General features: G+C 43.4%; 1 protein-coding gene across 1 annotated transcript in view; it reads left to right on the top strand.

The window, feature by feature from the left end:
- The first annotated feature begins 426 nt into the window (after positions 1 to 426).
- The window catches only part of FECH (ferrochelatase), a 37,699-nt gene continuing 19,007 nt past the window's right edge, over positions 427 to 19,118 (top strand). Inside the window, exons 1-4 of the mRNA XM_004422573.3 lie at positions 427 to 606; positions 5,091 to 5,217; positions 10,512 to 10,631; positions 12,055 to 12,203. Of these exons, the coding sequence (XP_004422630.1) occupies positions 540 to 606; positions 5,091 to 5,217; positions 10,512 to 10,631; positions 12,055 to 12,203 (463 nt within the window). The 5' untranslated portion in view covers positions 427 to 539. The remainder of the gene's footprint in view (positions 607 to 5,090; positions 5,218 to 10,511; positions 10,632 to 12,054; positions 12,204 to 19,118) is intronic.

The following is a 19,118-nucleotide window of genomic DNA, read 5'->3' as shown; positions in this document are numbered from 1 at the left end:
AGAAACTGACTAATTATGTCATGATTGTCCAATAGAAAATAATTCCTTTTCCTATTCTGAAAACAAAACAGGGTCGGCGCATTTGTGCTGTAACCAGACAAGCAAACTGAAGAATTGAGGCAAACCTAAGTACGTAACAGAAACGGAAACGTCTAGAAAGTCCTTTGCTGAGTTGTGCTGCGGTTCCTGCCTCGGTCAAGCTGGCACATGCAACCAGGCCACGGGGATCAGGGGTCTAGCGGGGCCTTGGCGCACCGATCCGTGGGGGCGGTGCGAACTGGACCACCAGCGCAGCTCGCGGCCCTCTCTCGCCCTGGGGGCGGCCCCCGCGCGGGGGCGGGCTCCCCGCGAGAAGCGTGTCTTCGCCTGGCCCCGCCCCCGAGGCCCCGCCCCTGCCCGGCCGCGAATGAGCGCGGCCACGCGAGATAAGGCGGCGTGGGGTGCCGTGGGGGTGCTCTGCGGCTGGGCGCTGGCGGGGCCCACTCCTGAGCGCGCCGCCGCGGGAGGAACCCGGGTCCCGGGCCGAGGCTGCCCGGGGAATGTTTTCAGTCGGTACCGACATGGCTGCGGCCTTGAGATCTGCCGGCGCCCTGCTCCGCGATCGGCGTAAGTGGAGGTGTCACGGCCGCCGCCGAGGCCCGGGTCTCTGCGACGGCGGGACAGCGGGCGCTCTCGCCGAGAGCCCTCTGGCCCGGGGGCTTTGGGGAGCGGCGGTGGGCTGCGCAGGAAGCTGCGCTCGAAGGGGCGAGGGGCGTCGCGGAAGAGGAACAGGAAAGGGGCCGTCTCCTGGGAGGGGCGAGGGGGGTACGTAGGTCACCCGAGGGCCCTGGGAGGCCGCGAGGAGGGGTCCTGGAGTCCCATCCGTCAGCTGGGTAGCCGCGAGCCGTGGCTGAATTTCTCAGAGCCCTGGTTCTCTTCTGTAAAACCGAAATAATGATAGTCACAGGGTTGGTGTGAGGAGTACGGGAGGGAGGGTGTGTGAAGGGCCTGCCACAGAGGGGGCGGTCACGAAGGCAGCATCGTCTTCATCACCATGGGCATCTGCCCTGGGATTCTCTCTCTGGTAATGGATGTCACACTGTGCCCACTGCTGCTCTGCCTTAGCTCCTGGCATCACCAGTGTTCACTTGCCCTTGGCAGCAGGCCCCAGCGCGGGGCAGCCTGGGCTACTGTTTTCTAGAGCCATGTGGAGGACAAATGAGACCCACTGACAGCCGCACACGTTTCTGATGCAAACCTTCAGTGTACGTTGTATCCACAAGATGAGCTGATGGGACTCTGGGTCAGACACACCTGGTTGGGACGCTAGCCTGCAGCATTCTTAACTCTGACCCGTTGAGCAAGGTACTCAGCTTGGCTTGAGCTTTCATAAACGTAAAAAGGAGAACGGTAATACCTCATAGGCTTGACATGAGATTAACTGGATCCAGGTAAAGCCTGTATCACTGCCTGTCGCCGTAGTAGATACGTCAGGACCCTCAAAATGTTCAGGTATTATGTCAAAGGCTGCCAGGTACTAAGATGCTTAATTAATGCCTTTGAATGGTGACTGGGCACAGACCTGACTTAAAGAAGTTCTCTAATTCATCAGTCTGGCACCTACTGAGAGGGGGTGGAGAGAATCCACTCTGAACCTCCATGTCTTATTGCGGGTACCTTTGTTAGGAAAATAATATGGATCCAGCGTACAATGAGGATCAGGTCACTAAGGGCACTGGGAGACAAAAGGCATTCTCTTTTAAGAAGAGGAGATGCAGAGCCAGTAATGGTGCTGACAGAAGTAGGAAATTAATCTTTTCTGTCATGGACCCTTCCTGTGGCCAAGTCTGACAGGCTCTAGATTTGAGGTCATGGAACAATATGAGAAACTTTAAATGACTGGTTATCCAGGTTATAAGTAACCAAGTGGAAGGATTCAGAAACCACAGCAGAGGTATATTTGAAATCCAATTGTATTATGGACTCTGATTTTAAGATGTAGTTATAATACTTTAATCATCTTGTTTGATATGAAGGGATTAACATTATCTGGGTTAGAAAAAATTGAGTAGTATTTCTCAAAATGAATTCTGAAAGTAAAAGTGGAAAAGCAAAGTTTTATACTCTTTGTTTTTAGCATATTACAGAATTCATAAGAAGCTTCCTAGAGTGGACCATATACTATATATGCTTTTTTATTAGAAAGAAAATTCTAGACTAGTGAGAAAGAGTATCAGTGTTTAAATAAAAGACATTAGAACATTTTGGCTCCATACCAGAAAATAACATTCTTTTTTTTAAGCCTCCTCCCCCAAGTACCTTTTGAAGTAACCCTCATCTAGTATGTGATAGAAAAGGGCTCTATTATATATTTAAGTACTTGTGTGCCTTGCTTTCTACCCTCCCCTGCAGGGCCCCGAAGTATCCAAAATATTAAATAATTTGGTTTTAGAGAACCAGTTGATACCTATGAACTTCTTAAGTCATAGGTATACTTTTGAATGATTCACATATTGTCCGGGATTTATGAACTTTTGTTTTCTTACATCATCTTCTGCATATCCCTCATTTTTTTGTAGCTTTTATTGTTTGTAGGCCTTCCGAAGGTAGACCACTTGTCCGTGTCAAGAGTGGGGTTAGAAACCCGGTCTTAGTTCATAAGTGGGCAAGTCCCTACTACTGAGTAATCTTCCCTCTTGTCTAACCACATACAGTGTGCCAGGCACTGTTCTTGGGGCTGGACATAGATTTTTTTTTTCTAATCTGCACAACAGCCCTGCAAGGTTGGCCTTATCACCATTTTACAGATGAGAAAATGAGACTTGGAGTAGCTCAAGGAGTTGCCCAAGTTCCGCCACACAGCTTTGCTGGTCTTGTCTGGGATTTCTGCTTAGATCTGTCTGGCTCCAGATCACATACTCTCTACACCACACAGTGTTGCCTGTGCCTTCGGATTTCTCTTCAGCTATGAGCTGAGTATATTCAGGAGTTGGTCATTTGTGTGAATGATCACTTTAAATTCCTTCAGCTGGATGGAACACTAATCTTTTGGTAGGAGACACTCTTTGTTTTTCTAGAACCTTCAGATCACTAGGGGAGAGGTTTAGAGAAGTCCTTGAGAGGTGGATGTATTAACCCTAAGTCCTGAGCAGAAAGGATCCATTATTAGCAGCATCACCGTCCTCTGAGAATTTGTGCAACCACAGAGAAGAGAATTTTGTAAGTAGAGGGCATGGTGATAGTTCAGCAGCTCAAAAAGCTGCCAGCTCCCAAGTTGTACTCGGAAATACTACTATACTACTTGGAGACTCTAGTCTCACCCCTGTTTTCCCCCACCCCCTTTTTAAGGTTCGTAGGAGGAAATCTTATTTTATTACCAGCAGTCAAATTATGGGATGCCAAAGTTCTCTTCTCATACCCCATGGAATCTCATTCATATAAGGAAGTGCAGACATTGTGGCATGACTTAGAACCTGGTTAAATCTCATCATGCAGCTCAGGATTTTAGAGCTAAAATTGTCTAAATAAGGAAATGTGAGTTGGTTTGAGACTTCGTTTGAGCGGAATTGAACTTTATGTCAATCTTTGCACTTCCTCTTTGAGTTAATAAGGGTTATTCAGCACAAGCTTGTGTAATTGGCTCTATTGGGAATGTGCACCATCTAGATAGTTGGAAATCTAAGTGGCCTGGAGGTACCATTCTGCTGTATTTTACAGACATGCTAGGTGATAAAAATCAGAGCAGGTATAGTCCCTATGCTCTAGACACTTGCAAATGAAACTTACCAATCATTAATGCCTGCACTAATCATATGTGGCAGACACTACAGAATGCTTCACTGGTCTTATCTGCTGTAATCCTCACAAGGATCCTGATAGCAAGGTGTCATCGCTTTACAGCTGGGGGAACTAAGGCTCAGAGAGATTATAACCCGGCCCCAGTCACATTACTAGTAAGTGGCACAGCTGGATTCAGTCAGATCTGCTGGTCCCCAGCCCAAGTTCCTCACCAGGACACCTTTGACTCACAAGTAGGAAGAGGGAAGAAGAATACTGATCTCAAGCTGGTTTCGAACCTGTGGTTTGAGAATGGGGAAGGGAGGTCATGTGTACAGTGTGGGGCTACACTGTACTGAGTATGGCCCATGGACTCCTCAATTCAGGTGGGTTCTCCAGCCCACCACTAACTCTTGTGGGGCCCAGGACATGAGTACAAATGGAGACCCATATACCATATTTGGGATAGCGGGCTAACAAACTGTGAAATATATTCTGTTCTTCTGCAGTGACGAATAGACCTTCATAACGACCTGGAAGGGTGAGCTCTTGAACTCTTCAGAGCTCCAGCAGATATGTGGAGGCCTTGGGAGAGTTGCCTCTGGCCTGCAGGCTTCCCTGCTTCTCTTCCCACTGCCAGCTCTGTCCTGCCTTGTGAAGAGTCTTGTGCATACATACGTGTGGACACTCCAGTCTGTATGTTCAAGCTCCATTCTTGCCCCTGCAAACAGCCACCTGTTGGCTACTCTTCAGGTCAAGAGTTGCTTATACTGATGGCACGATCAGCCTTCAGGAGGATGGACCCTGGAAAGAGGCCTGTGCAGACTCTGGAAGTGGGTGTGGGGCTTTGGGGGCAGGAAATTCTGGGTCCTGAGTACTGGGAGCCTGGTCAGGAATGTGGGGTGTGGACTCTGGAGTTCCATGAATCCTTGGCCATGCAGACTGCATACTTGTCAGAGTCCAGGGGCAATCTTGGGGTTCTCAGCACTGGTGCTTTGTTGAAGAAGACTTGTCGGCAGCTAGGAGATCTGTGCCACTGGTTGAAAACTGGCCCAGTTTCCACTCCTTAAATCAGTGACCCTTAACCTTTTCTACAGGCTTCTTGCCTTCTAAAAAGGCTCTGTGCAGGTCCGGATAAGTCACCCTAGGGGCACCACCACATCCCCTTGGAGAGGTCTTAAGCACCTTCACTTGCCTGCAGAGAAATGCCAGGAAAATCACCTCTGCTTTAGCAGCTCTTTAAATTTTAAATCCAGGAATTATGCTCTGAGGACCTCTTCAAAAGAAATTACTTTCCAGCTAGATTTCATGCTATTGCTTTAATTTTGTCACAGTGGTGCAAAGCAGCTCAAGGGCCCGTCAGCCATGGAGGTGCCAGTTGAATATGGCCACAGCAGCAGCCGCCACAGAAACAGCCCAACCTGCCAGAAGCCCACAACCGCAAGTTCAACCAGGGAAGAGGTATGAGTCCAATTTTAGGTACTAATAAGGATTTTCTCTTTGTTGATGCAAACCCCAGTTTCTCTTTATTGATACAAGCTACCTAGGAGGAAGGGTGCTGGGAAAACCCAGTATGTAAGGAGTGGTATGTTTTTCTTGGCTTCCTTTCAGTAGCTGTTAAACTACAGATTTCACCCCCCCCATAGGGCTTTTAAATGTTTTTTTTGAATTTTTGCAGATTTTTAAGTTATTTATTTATTTATTTTCTGGCTTTATTGAGATATGATTGACAAAAATCCCACAAGGCTTTTGTTAAAGGACGCAGAGTTGACTACAGTCTGCAAATTGTGTAGGAATTTAGTTCTGGAATATGTCACATAACACAAATTGTATGTATGCTGGAAATGTATTTATGAACCTAACGTAATTATACCTGGAGATGTAATTATATCTAGAGATGTATTATCCTGTACAGGATAAAGAATAACTAATCTACGAAGGATTTCTGTGGTAAACTCTACCATTGTTTTTCATCTGTTAACACAGTGAACACAATTATAAATGCTGTAATATGATTTATAACTTATTAAAGAAATACAGTACGTGTTTCGTACCTCACCTCTGCTGTTTGCGGATGGACGTCAGCAGGCGTGACATCGTTGCTGGGTGTCCTCTTCCATAACAGAAGCCACAGCTGTTCTCAGGTCTTCTTCTGGTACAGAGGCAACAGAAGACTGTAAAGGGCAATTATTTAGATGAGTACATAGATAAAAATAGTGCACTTTAATGCTAGGCAGAGTGAAAGAAAGAAAGTAGCTATGAACTATTAACTCCTTGGTCTTTCTGGTAGACCAAATGTTCTATGAAAGTTAAACAGCTTTGAAAATAAAATAGTCTTATTTTGTGTTTGTTATTTTACATTGTATAATCATGGGTACGTTGATTGAGCACTAAGTAAACTGAGGTTTGTAGGGGATAGAGCATTAGGGATGGGGCCCCAAATCATCTTCTTTCAACTCTCCTAAAAGATCGAGTCTGATGAGGACGACAGGAAGCACAGACACCGTCTCCGTCCTGGCGGCATGTTGAGCAGGGTACCTCCTTGCCCCCCGTGGCCCCTCTTTTTCTCACCTCAGCCATAGTACAAAGTGCTTTGAGTACTTAGGGTACTTGGTGTAACCTGAAGAACTGATTTGGTGTGGAACCCTGGAAGGAAAATTATTTCATTATCATGTCATCCTAGTGGCAAAAGTCAATAATATAAGTAGCCTTAATATTAAATTATTAAAATTAAGTAAAAATCTTAAAAAAATGCAAATTCTATTAAGTAACTTTATACCATATTTATACAGAAGAAATAAGTCCATTTTAGAAAATACAGGCCAAAAAAAAAAAGATTTAAAAAATCCTTGATAATCTCACCACCCAATATTTTGTCTCTATATCTGTATCTGTTAATATTCAGTTAGTATATATTTACCAAAATGTGACGATACTGCACATATTATTTTTATAACTTCCGGTTGTTTAATGTTACCATATAAATATATATATTCTTAATTATTTTAATAGCTTAAGAGTAATTTAGTAAATCATAATGTATTTATTCAGTCCCATATTATGGGGCATGTAGGTTATTTCTAGTGTTTAGGTGTTAGAGATCATGAAGTGATGAGTGTCCCTGTGGATCATTCTGATGCCAGACATTATGAAGGCATTATGCTGCTTAGTGCTTAGACTAGATGAGACTAGACTAGACAATACTAGACTAGACACTCTTCTGGACCAGGAGTCAGCAAACTTGTTCTATAAAGGGCTAGATAGCAAATTTTTTAGGCTTCATGGGCCATTTGGTTTCTTTTTGCTGCTCTTCAACTCTGCTGTTATGATGTGAGAGCAACCGTAGATAATATGGAAACAAATAAGCAGAGCTGTGTTCCAATAAAACTTTATTTATAAAAACAGGTAGTGTTGGGGGGTGCAGATTTGGCACATGGGCTGTAGTTTGCCAGACCCTAGTCTAGAGGCAGCGTAGGTCCTCAGGCCGATTACGTCTTGTAGGTTTAATGAAGAGCTGGAATTGGTTTCTTTATCTCGATGCTGACTATATACAGTAGAAGAGAATTATTCTATTTCTTTATTAATTGATGAGCTTACGTTTCTGTTATGTACAATTAATAGTTCAAAGGAAAAACCTCGTATTTTGAGAGTCCTAGAATATAAAAATGGCAAAATGGTGAAACCTTTCCAAGTGAGAAGTTTTAAGTGTTTTGCGGTATATGCTTTTACTTTGAAACAAAGAGGACTTGCCCATTCAGACCTTGGTCTCAGATGTGCTCTGTCTGGAGAGAAGGGCAGAGACCCTTGACTAAAGCTTTGCACTTTACATTCTGGAATAGAGGGGTGTCAGAGTAGTGCTTACTAATGCGCCGTTCATCATGCACAACACAGTTTTGAATTAAGTGCGTGCGTATTTAGGTATTTTTAAATTGTGTGTGTCTCTTTCACATATAAGATCAACATGGTTTGCAAAACATAGGTTTGCAGGGCAGAGTAATGTCCCATTTAAAGCCACTCTTATTCTGAGCTCAGGTGTTATAGATGAAAAGCAGTTCTAAATCCCTTTTGCACATTGATACCCTCTGTGGCTTAGGTAAGTCTCTTAGCCTCGGGTTTCTTAACCAGTAATCTGTTAACTGGCAGCAATCCATGGAAAAATGCCCTTAATTTATTGTGAGTCACAGATTTTGAGGGTGAAAGACAGGATCCCACGAGAACACTGGTGGTCTAAGCAGAAAGATAAGGGGAATATTACAGTTTCACAATATAATGAATCTGAAATTTTCAGGTATCAAGAAAAGAAAACTAAACACAAGTTTGTTAATTCTTTGATAGGACTCCTGGTCAGAGGGGGTGGAAAAGTTATAGAACAATGACATCTTCAAAGCAGTTACTTGGTTTAGTAAAAAGGAGATTAAATCCCCTGCCTCTAACACAGTGATTCTCCAGAGCGGGTTGGGAGGGCATTTTTTACCCTGGGACATGTTTGGCAATGTCTGGAGACATTTCTGGTTGTCACAGTGGTAGAGTGTGTGCTATTGCCATCTAGTAAGTAGAGGCCAGGGATGCTGCTATACCTCCTATGGTGCACAAGAGAGCCCTCCACAACAAAGGATTATCCAGCCCCAAATGTCAATAGTGCTGAGGTTGGGAAATCCTGGTCTAAGACAGTGATTTTTAACTAATTAAAAAATTAAATTAGTTAATTTTTATAATGAGGTCTAAATTAGAAAATCCCTGACTTTATGCAACATTTCCCTTTCCCCAGGAATTAGTTCTTATTTTGAAAATTTAGGTTAAGTATTCAGATTTTCACTTCATTCACCTACAATGTATTTGATCAAGAAAACAGTTTCCACCTGTATAAATTTGACACACTCCACTGCCTATTATTGCCAAATGTTGTTAACAGTTGTTTAAAATTGCAATTAGAATGTCATCATAATATCATTAGTTTTAGAACACAATAAGAATGGTCTTCCAAAGGAGAGCCATCGCAACAGGATTGGTTTAGTCACTGCAGTAGCTAGAGGTGGCCTTGATGGAGGAGATTTAGAAAGTGCATTTGTTGTAATAATGGTGTTTTAGATAAACCTCAGGCTAGTTATTTCTTAGCTGTTTTATCAAGAGTGAATGGAGAGTAGATGCATGCAACAGAATATTATTCAGCCATGAAAAGGAAAGAAGTACTGATTCAGGCTACAACATGGATGAACTTTGAAAATTTTATGCTAAGTAAAAGAAGCCAGACACAAAAGGTTACATATTATATGATTCTGTTTCTATGAAATATCCTAAATAGGCAAATCCATAGACCCAGAAAGTAGATTAGTGGTTGCCAGGGGTGAGGGGGAGGGTGAATGGGGAATGGCTCTGACAAGTACAAGGTTGCTTTTTGGGGTGGTGAAAACGTTGAGGAGTTAAAAAGCCACTGAATTGTACAGTTCAAAATGGCAAGTTTTATGGTGTGTGAATTATATCTAAAATTTTTTTTAATGCAAAATAAAGAAAAAAGGAATGAATGGAACACCCCCTGGCCTTTAGTTCCCCACCTGCAGACTCTTTCACTGCCGTCTGTGACTGCCGTTCGTGGCAACACACAAGGCCTCCAGTTCTCCACGGTCCCTCTCAGGCTCTGACCTCATAGTTCCGAGTCTCTAGTCATGGTCTTCTGGTGGCTCCCAGAAGTGTGCAGAAGGCACTTGGTCCGCTCTGGCTTCACTTTGCCCCCTGGCGAGGTTGAGGCATAGAGAGCTCATCCTGGCCTGGCTCACTCTGGGCTGTGTAGGCTCCAGAGCTGCTCTGGATTTTAGAAGTGTACATTTTTGCATCGTCCTTTTGTTTTAAACTTCCCAGAAGCTGCTTGACTTAGAACTTTTGTTACAGAGTTTTGCTTTCTTTTTGCTTCTTGTTATTCATTCTTCTTATTCATAAAGAAACAGTGCCTGATTCTTTAGCCTGGGACTAATTTGAGTAAGTTAGAGCAGTTTCTTATGGGAATTACCTAAGCAGTGGATTTAGGTGAAGGATGGGGAGGTGAGTGTAAAGAGAGAACTGTAGTTTATTATAGCAGGAGACACTGAAGAAGGGGTAAGAAGAAGGCAGGCTCTGAGAAGGAAGCAGAGTAGCAAGAAATAATTTGTCAGTAATAATTTAATTTAATAGTTGACTAAAGAGAAAGGAGCAGAGTGAGAGATGGGTTGGTATGCTGTGCAGGTTTAATGGCTTCTCTGTGTATAATAGAACTTACTGTGTGCCAGATCATGGTAAGTGACTAAGTACATTATCCATTTAATTCTCAAAACAACCGTTTGAGGTAGGTGGTGGACTCTGTTTTACAGATGAGGAAACTGATGTTTGGAGAGGTCAAGTGACCTTTGTATTCATAAGGCATTCACATCAACAGGTGCTTCAGCCTCAGGACAACTTTGGATTTCTATCTTGACTCTCAGTCCCCAAAGATTGGGATCTTTGTTCAGGGCTGACAGTTTAATAGGGAAACATTTCGAGCCCATTGAAGACTGGTGCTGTGGTTGGAGCAGGAGACGAAGGTCAGAGTGTGAGCTGGGACGGAGCAGAACCGGAGGCCTTGTGCGTTCCCAGATAGGTAGCCATGTGGTGGCTGTGAAAAGGTCTGTAGGTTTTTACCTTTGCATCGAGCAGATTAGATAAGAGTTTGCTAGCTGAACCAAGATTCTACCCTAAAGGAAAACAGTAAGTGTTACAAGTCAACTGTTGCATTTTATTTTATGTAGAAAGCCGAAAACTGGAATATTAATGCTAAACATGGGAGGCCCTGAAACCCTTGGAGAAGTTCATGACTTCCTTCTGAGGCTCTTCTTGGACCGAGACCTCATGACACTTCCTATTCAAAAGTAAGATACATATAAACACCTGTACTTATTCATAACTTATGCAGTGCATTTTGCCTTACCTGTATCTCAGTTGTGTAGTTTTAAAAAAATAAATGGTTTTAATGTGTGTCTGGTAGTGGCTAGAGCAGCATTATTATTTCCTATTAGATATAAGAAGGATGTGCTATTTAAAGAGTTGCAGGGGAGAGAGAGAGCAAGTTAGTGAGGTTCTCCTTGAGCCCTCTCCTCCCCAGAGCTCTGGAGATTGCAGTTATCTTGACACGGCTGAAGTACCTTTACAGATCTTTAAAGATATATTTGTACTTGGCACTTCACAGCCGATTAGCACTCAGGGAAGCAGTGATGATTATTCATTTGTACTGTGAATATGGATTGTTGCTGTCCATCCTTTCATCCTTCCCTCCCTCCTTCCTTCTCTCCTTTTTCTTTTGAAATTTTTTTTTTTTTTTTGGTGAGGAAGATCAGCCCTGAGTCAACATCTATGCTAATCCTCCTCTTTTTGCTGAGGAAGACCGGCTCTGAGCTAACATCTATTGCCAATCCTCCTCCTTTTTTTTTTCTTTGCCCCCCTCAAAGTCCCAGTAGATAGGTGTATGTCATAGTTGCACACCCTTCTAGTTGCTGTATGTGGGACGCAGCCTCAGCATGGCCGGAGAAGCGGTGCGTTGGTGCGCGCCCAGGATCTGAACCCGGGCCGCCAGTAGCAGAGCGCGCGCACTTAACCGCTAAGCTATGGGGCCGGCCCTCTCCTTTTTCTTTTAAAACAGGTTTTTGTAATGAAAAATTTATACATGCATGTGATAAAAAATGCAAATAGAATAAAGTGTTTATAGTAAAAAGCAAATGTTCCTTTCACCTTGGACTCTATCCTCCCAGGTACCCCCCCTGGAGATCAGCACTGTTACATGCAGAAATAGTCCGTTCATACCCAAACACACACATGCACACACTTAGGTTGTTTACAGTGTTACAGTGAACATTCTTTTGCACACATCTTTGCTTACATATGCAAGTATATCTATAGGATTAATGTGCATTTTCTTAAATTAAGAGGAATGTATGCTTCCTAATATTTTATATGTGCCGGTTCCTGCTGGGTTCAGGATCAAGAGGTGTGAAGACAGTAGCTAGCACACGTCCAACGTCTCTGCACAGGTGTTTGGTGTCCTGAATCTTTGGGGTGTGCTGCTAGAACGACTAGTGGGGCAGAGGTGGCTACTTCTCAGAGAGTGTCCAGTTTTGTCTCTCTCATCTAGGCCACATTGCTGTCTGTTGTCAATGACCTCAAGCTTCTATTTTTAAAGACTTGATCTTGTTAGGCCTTCTTAAAATTTCTCTTATCTTTTTTGTTATTGAGAAGAAAATGTTTCTGAGTTTGCTAAGGTGGAATAACATCCACTTACCTACATATTAAATGATTTAGTAAGCTGGCACCAATCATCGCCAAACGCCGAACCCCCAAAATTCAGGAGCAGTACCGCAGAATCGGAGGCGGATCCCCCATCAAGATGTGGACTTCCAAGCAAGGAGAAGGCATGGTGAAGCTGCTAGATGAGTTGTCCCCGCACACAGGTACAGTGTTTCTTAATTAACAGCTCCCTAGGGTTTTTTCTTTCAAAATAGTTATGAAATTCAAAACCCTGTTGGATGCCAAATGCAGTTCTTTGTATTGGCAGCTCTCTATTTGTGGGAGTTCCTATGTCATACAGGGTCACTTAACTCAGTTCTCGAGGCATTATCCTTTGTCCTTGGCTGTATAGCCTTTTCTATTACTTCCTTATGTTGCAAATAAAAAAGCTGAAGATTTGGAACATTAGTTTCAAAAGGAAGTTTGAGGTGTGTGTTAATTTGAGCTAGATTAATAGGAAGAGGCTACATATCATGGAGAACAGGTGCATATATCATGCCCTGGAAAGAAGTCTTTTGGAAATGGATTGAGGCTGCTGCTATTGCCTTTTCTTTCTGTGTGAATAGCTAATTAGATCAACATTTAGAGCACAATTAGCTGGCTATCGCTGCAGCCATGGGACTCGAAGCAACTTGCAGCAGTCGGCTCTCGGCAATACCACCATTGTGAGGCATTTAAGTGCCTTATCGGATGTGATACTAAAAAGAGCATTGCAGTTGGTAGCTGTCCTCTGAGAACGTCTAACACAGAATGATAACATGCAGAATGAAACACTGCAGGAATGAACTGTAAATGCATATTTAATCTCGTTCAAGACGCCGTTGAGTGCAGGTCACACATTGTCCTTATATAATATGAGACACAAAAAACTTTTCCAGTTAATTTTAAAACAGTATCTGTTGTAGAGGCAGACCAATATGAGGAATGTTAAAACAAAAAACGTGCAGCTTAGGACACATGAAATACATTAATTGCAGATACATTTTAGGGCTTCAGGATCAGGACAGGAGTGTGACACAGTGGCCACCCTCCAAGAGCAGCCGTGCTAGGTAGGACCAAAAGCATTTCCTTCTCTGAGAAGACATCATTGAACGTCAGCTCAAGTTGCTCTCAGGGTCCAGTGTTTCCCATCATGTGCAGGGACAAAGGGCTCTAGCCCTCAGTAGATCATCTCACTTGGAAAATTGTTCAATTGCGCTTCTGAATATTAGGTTTGCTTCCTGCCTTCGGTTGTGGCTCAGGGGCATTTCTTATACAGTTCAGCCACACGTGCCACGATGTATCTTGTAAAATGTTTGGAGAGGGAAACTTGGCTGACCTCTACTCACACCTACTTGACAGAGAACAAACCGTCTGGTCATTAACAGTTTATCATAATAAAAGGTTTAGCATGAATCAGATCTGCAATTGCTACGCTGTCTTCAGTGGAAAAGGGAGGCAAGCAGATGCCATTTTTTCTGTGGATGTGTTAGTATAGTACTCATCACCATAAAGGACCCCCGTAGAGCTGTCAGCCTTAGAAAGCAATACAGATGGAAGGTGTGCCTTCCACCTCCTCCTCTCTCTGGTGAGGCTGCTGGGTTTCCAGACCAGGCAGGAAGGTGATGGCCTCGGCCTCCCAGGGTGGCCTGGAAAGAGTCCCATCGAATGGCCTGGATTTAACCCAGTGTCCCACTTACTATCAAACATCTGATCATTTTATTATTTTTTATATATATTATTATCATTATTTTTTGAAATACAAAGTTTATATAATAAGCCAATTTTTGCCAAATTCCCATTCTAATAGGAATTGTTAATAATGATCAAGAGGGCCGGCCCCGTGGCTTAGCGGTTAAGTGCTCGCACTCTGCTGCTGGCGGCCCGGGTTTGGATCCCAGGCGCGCACCGACGCACTGCTTCTCCGGCCATGCTGAGGCTGCGTCCCACATACAGCAACTAGAAGGATGTGCAGCTATGACATACAACTATCTACTGGGGCTTTGGGGGACAAATAAATAAATAAAAAAAATTAAAAAAAAAATAATGATCAAGAACATCTAACACCGTACTTAGTACATGGAGTGTTTAAGGGATGTAATTCAGTTCAGACCATGACTGGTTAAGGTAGGTGTTACCTCCGTTGTAGAGATGAGGGAACAGATACAGTTAAGTAACTTGACTGAAGTCACACAACTCGTACCTGATACCGGACAGTCTGGTTTAGAGCATAGCTTTCAAGTGTTCTGTAATTCCTTTCTATGCAAATGACTGCTCTACAAATTTACATCACTTGGTGTTCTGACTGTGTGATCATATGATCATTTTAATATGTGGCCAAAGAGAGGAAGTACAAAGAGAGGAAGTTACAAGCATCTAGAGTCTAGGATTAATTATCCCCTGCTTTGATAGGGACCAAAGAATAATAATATCTACTTCATATTTTCATAGTCAAGATTGTTGTAGGAGTAATTTTTAAAGAAAAATCAGTTATTAAGCATTCTTATAGAGACTTATAGGAAAAAAAAAGTTATTTTTCATTATAACTTTGGGGATAAATTTAGGGTATCCATGAAGCACAAATCAGCTCAGTGGCTTGCCTGTTCAGTCACTAGATTGTTACTAAGGTGACAAGAAATCTTTCCTCCTTTTTTGTTCCATTCACTTACCCATCTGATCACTCACTCGTGCACTCTTTCATCCAGTAATTCCCACATCCATCCATTCTTCCGTCCGACCACCACCAGATACTTACAAGCACTGACCACATGTCAGGTATAGTGACAAGGGATAAAGTAGTTAATAAGTCACACCCTTACCTTCGTGGAGCTGACTTTCCTGGTAGTTTTCACTGAGGCAAGGAGTAAATTCTCTTGGGGGGTACTTTTGGTTTCTCTGGATCTTGGAACCTCATCCAGGGCCTGGTCTTGGGAGGACGTTGGTACTGATGACCATTTGGCATATCACCATCCTCTATGGCCCATGGTTGGGACTCTCTGAGGCAGGCAAGTTAAATTACTGCTTTTTCCTGTGTGGTGGATGACCACCTAATTATTTTGGCAGGCCTGCTTTGGCGGTATGGTAGTGGTCCTTAGTGAGGCACAAGACCACCCACTCATTCATTCATCAGTGGCCCTTTGAGTGCCCTGCACTGTTTGATGCCGCTATTCAAAGTCAAAAAGCATGGTTTCTACTTACAAGGCGTTTCCAGTCTAGTGGGACCTTGCTGCTGCAGGCTGGTCTGCTTGAGGGGCAGAGAGAAAATCTTTTGAAGACATTTTGCAGAGATGCTCTACAAAACGTCTATGAGGGCTGATGACACACAGAGTGTGGATGTAGGAAACATGAAGTAGCCTCGAGGTTTGGAAACTTCTTTGGGGGAGCTTTGCATTGAAGACCAAGAAGATCACAGGTCTGGCTCTGTGGCTTCTCAGGGGCTCATCCAGATTGCCTGGAAAGAAGTCCCTTGTCCTGCTTCTCTCGCTCTGCCGAGTGGACCTGAAGCTTGGCGATGCAGACCCAGGTGCCTCTTGGGGTGGGTATAGCAGTCAGTTCCCTTCCTCCCTCCCTGCTTTGTGCTGCTTTTCCTGCCTGCTTTCTGGTTTCTTTCTTTCTCCCTCTCTTCGTCTCTTTCTCATTCCTCCTCTCTTGTTACACTTTCTTCCCTACAAAATTATTCAAGTTTACTTTTGAACTATGTCTGTTTGGAAAAGTTCTCTTTAGGCAAAAAGTGATGATTACAAACAGATAAAAATGCTTCATGCTCTCATTTTTTAGGAAAGTGGTTGTTGCTTGGTAGCCAGTATAGAAATTTTGAGACTTGCACTGGCTTTGCAGAGAATTGACCAATTAACTAATACAGTGAATTATATTCATGTGCCGCTTAACCATGGGGATACGTTCTGAGAAATGTGTCGTGAGGTGATTTCATTGTATGAATATCATAGAGTGTACTTACGCAAACCTAGGTGGCATAGCTTCCTACACACCTAGGCTATGTGGTACTCATCTTATGGGACCACCGTTGTATACGTGGTCTGTTGTTGATTGAAAAGTTATATGGCGCATGACTGTATATGAGGGAATACAACTTGGAATTGGTTTAATATAGTTATGCTGCATTGCAGTAATTTAGGGAATACAGAAAGAAAGAGATGAGAAGTGTAATTATTTCATGAAAAGTCTAAATCTCAAAATATAAAAAAGTTTAGTTATGTAGATTATGACTACTTTTAGTGAAGTTGTAGGTAAGTGCTACTCAGTAGAATAATTCAGTTGTTCTTTGCAAGATGCATAATGGAGAGGAGCATGGGTTCTTGTTCAAATGGAGCTGGCTTCCGCCCTCCTGGTTGTATGATTTCAGGCAGATTACTCACCCGACTAAGCCTCATTTTGAAAATGGGGATGAGAACAGAACCTAACTCCTAGAATCATTGTGAGAATTAAATAAGATAGTTGTGGAAGGCATTACTGTGCTGCATGGTACATGACAAAAATTCATTAAATGTGAACTTTTGTTATAATTCATCGTAGGCATAGGGTTCATGATCTGTTACAAATTAAAAGGCATTATGCTGTATATTTCAAACTTCTCTCAGTCATGTACAGATAAGACATTGGAACTATTGTACATGCTAAACTAATGGGCTGGAAATTAATGAAGTTTTACTGTTTAAAAATCTGGTTTTTCTGTTTGTTCCTTTTTTTCCTTTTTGTTGTTCTCACCCGAGAGTGTTCACTGAGCAGCCGCTTTGAGGGTAGACTAGGCCAGGCCAGCAAGTCATGTGTTTTGAAGTCAGTCTGGCCAGATGTGCCCACGGGGTGTGGTGCTGGTTTAGATCCAGGAGGCTCCTTCTCGCTGTGCTCCTGCTGGGGACAGCCAGCTACAGAGGGAGATCTGTCCCGACCGGCAAGGAGCCTTCGTGAACTCTTGTCATTTCCTCAGTATAGGCCCAGTTGGAGAGAGCACATGGTCACTTTTTCTACAATACGTTTCTGCAGGCCATCGTTAATTGGACAGTTTAGAAAGCATTATCTGTTCTTTCCAGAGTGTTCGACTGTCTCTCGCTTTAAAATGTGGTCACCACCCTGCCTTTATCTGTGAGGGCAGCCTCTCCACCTGTCTTAGGCTGCAGTATTTGAGGAACTCCCAGACGCCAGGCATTTTAGGCTGCAACTTTCAAATACCGGACAGGTGAAAAGAGCACGTGAGGAGCTGGTTGACCTGCAGCTCTGGCGGCTCTTATTATGTCAATGTGATGATTGTATTGCTTCAAAATAGACTAGAAAGCAGATTCCACTTCAACCTCAGCTCATATCACCAAGAGCTCCTTAAAAATGCACTTGCTGTGGGGCCGGCCTGGTGGCGCAAGTGGTTAAGTGCGCGCGCTCCGCTGCGGCGGCCTGGGGTTTGCCGGTTCGGATCCCGGGTGTGCACCGACGTACTGCTTGGCAAGCCATGCTGTGGCGGCGTCCCATATAAAGTCGAGGGAGGTGGGCACAGATGTTAGCCCAGGGCCGGTCTTCCTCAGCAAAAAAAGAGGAGGATTGGCAGATGTTAGCACAGGGCTGATCTCCTCACACACATACACAAAAAAAATGTACTTGCTGAGATTGTGATAGTTGGCAGTTTAGCATGAACCACAAAATTTTTGAACAGTTAGTCGTTTGGGGTTGGCTTGCAGGGTCCCCCTCTGCTGTGTTTTAACTGCAGTTCACCATACTTTATGCAAAAGACCACAAAATTGGTGGCCTAGATGATTCTGTTTATGCCCTTCCTTCCTCTTTGTAGACTCCAACCAGAGAATATCTAATCAGACTGTCCTTCCCGTGCACAGACGTGCTTCTTTCTCCCATCGGTATTTTGCTTCTGTCTTTGGTAACATGCTCCATTGATTCACGATTCCCGGGGTCAAGTTATTGAGGAAGGTTTTATTTATATTTATATATTTTATATATGTAAAACATTATGTGTGTGTGTGTATATATAATGCCCCTGCTAATGCTTGAACAGTAATGTCATCTTAGGTTTACTGTTACTTAATGTTTATGTAGTATTTTCCATATCATCCCTGGGTATAAGTTAGGTGTAATTCTATGATAAGACAAGGACACAGGGCCGGCCCTGTGGCTTGGTGGTTGAGTGCGCGCGCTGCGATGCTGGTGGCCCGGGTTCGGATCCCGGGTGCACATCGAGGCACCACTTCTCCGTTCATCCTGAGGCCGAGTCCCACATGCAGCGGCTAGAAGGATGTGCAGCTACGACACACAACTATCCGCTGGGGCTTTGGGGGGAAAAATAAAATAAATAAAATCTTTAAAAAAAAAAAAAAAGACAAGGACACAAAACTGGGTAACTTTAGGATACTTTCAGTTTTATGATTTTATAAATGCCTGAGGAATTGTGTGGTTGCAGATGTTTTTACAACATAGGGGGAAAATTACAAGAGGATAAAAGAGGAGGCAGAGAGGGAATTAGTAAAGTGGTGGGGAAGGAACACAGAGACACGCACTGACTTGGGCCATTTAGGTGCCAAGAACAGTTATTTTAAATCCCAGTTGGTGCCTCCAATTTAAGAATTGTTGTTGGATTTTTTTCATGTATTAAATGAGAATCATTTCAGTCATTTGTTATCAATGGACTTTTAGTGAGTATCCCTAGTTTTATGCAGACTAGGTGCCCTGGGGTCTAAGGGAACTCAGCTGGTGGAAGCAGGCTGGGGGCATGGAAGGAGCATGGGCTTTGGGGTGAGGAGACCCATGTTATAATTTCAGCCCCACCATCTGCTAGGTGTGACTTTGGGCAGGTTCATTAACCTTTGAGAGTCTCTGTTTCCTTATCTGAAAAATGGGGTCTAAATGAGAAAAAAAAAAAAGTGAAATTTCTATTCTGGTATCTGGTACCTAAGAGGAGGTTACACTTTAAGAATAAGTGCTAGTTCTTTCCTCCCTTCTCTTGAGTCTCTCTTATCTCAGCCAAGAGCAGAGAGTAAGGCACAGAAGCTTGAGTTTTAAAAACCAAGTGCTAAGTAAAGGTGTGTGTGTCGGGACAGGGACATTGATCCCAGAAAATAGTGATGACAAGTCCATGTACTAGCTGA

The sequence above is a fragment of the Ceratotherium simum genome, chromosome 14 (genome assembly GCF_057802395.1).
Source record: "Ceratotherium simum simum isolate JZ-2026a chromosome 14, ASM5780239v1, whole genome shotgun sequence".
NCBI lineage: Eukaryota > Metazoa > Chordata > Mammalia > Perissodactyla > Rhinocerotidae > Ceratotherium > Ceratotherium simum.
The sequence above is the reverse complement of the archived record's forward strand: the minus strand, read 5'-3'. Positions and strand labels throughout refer to the sequence as shown.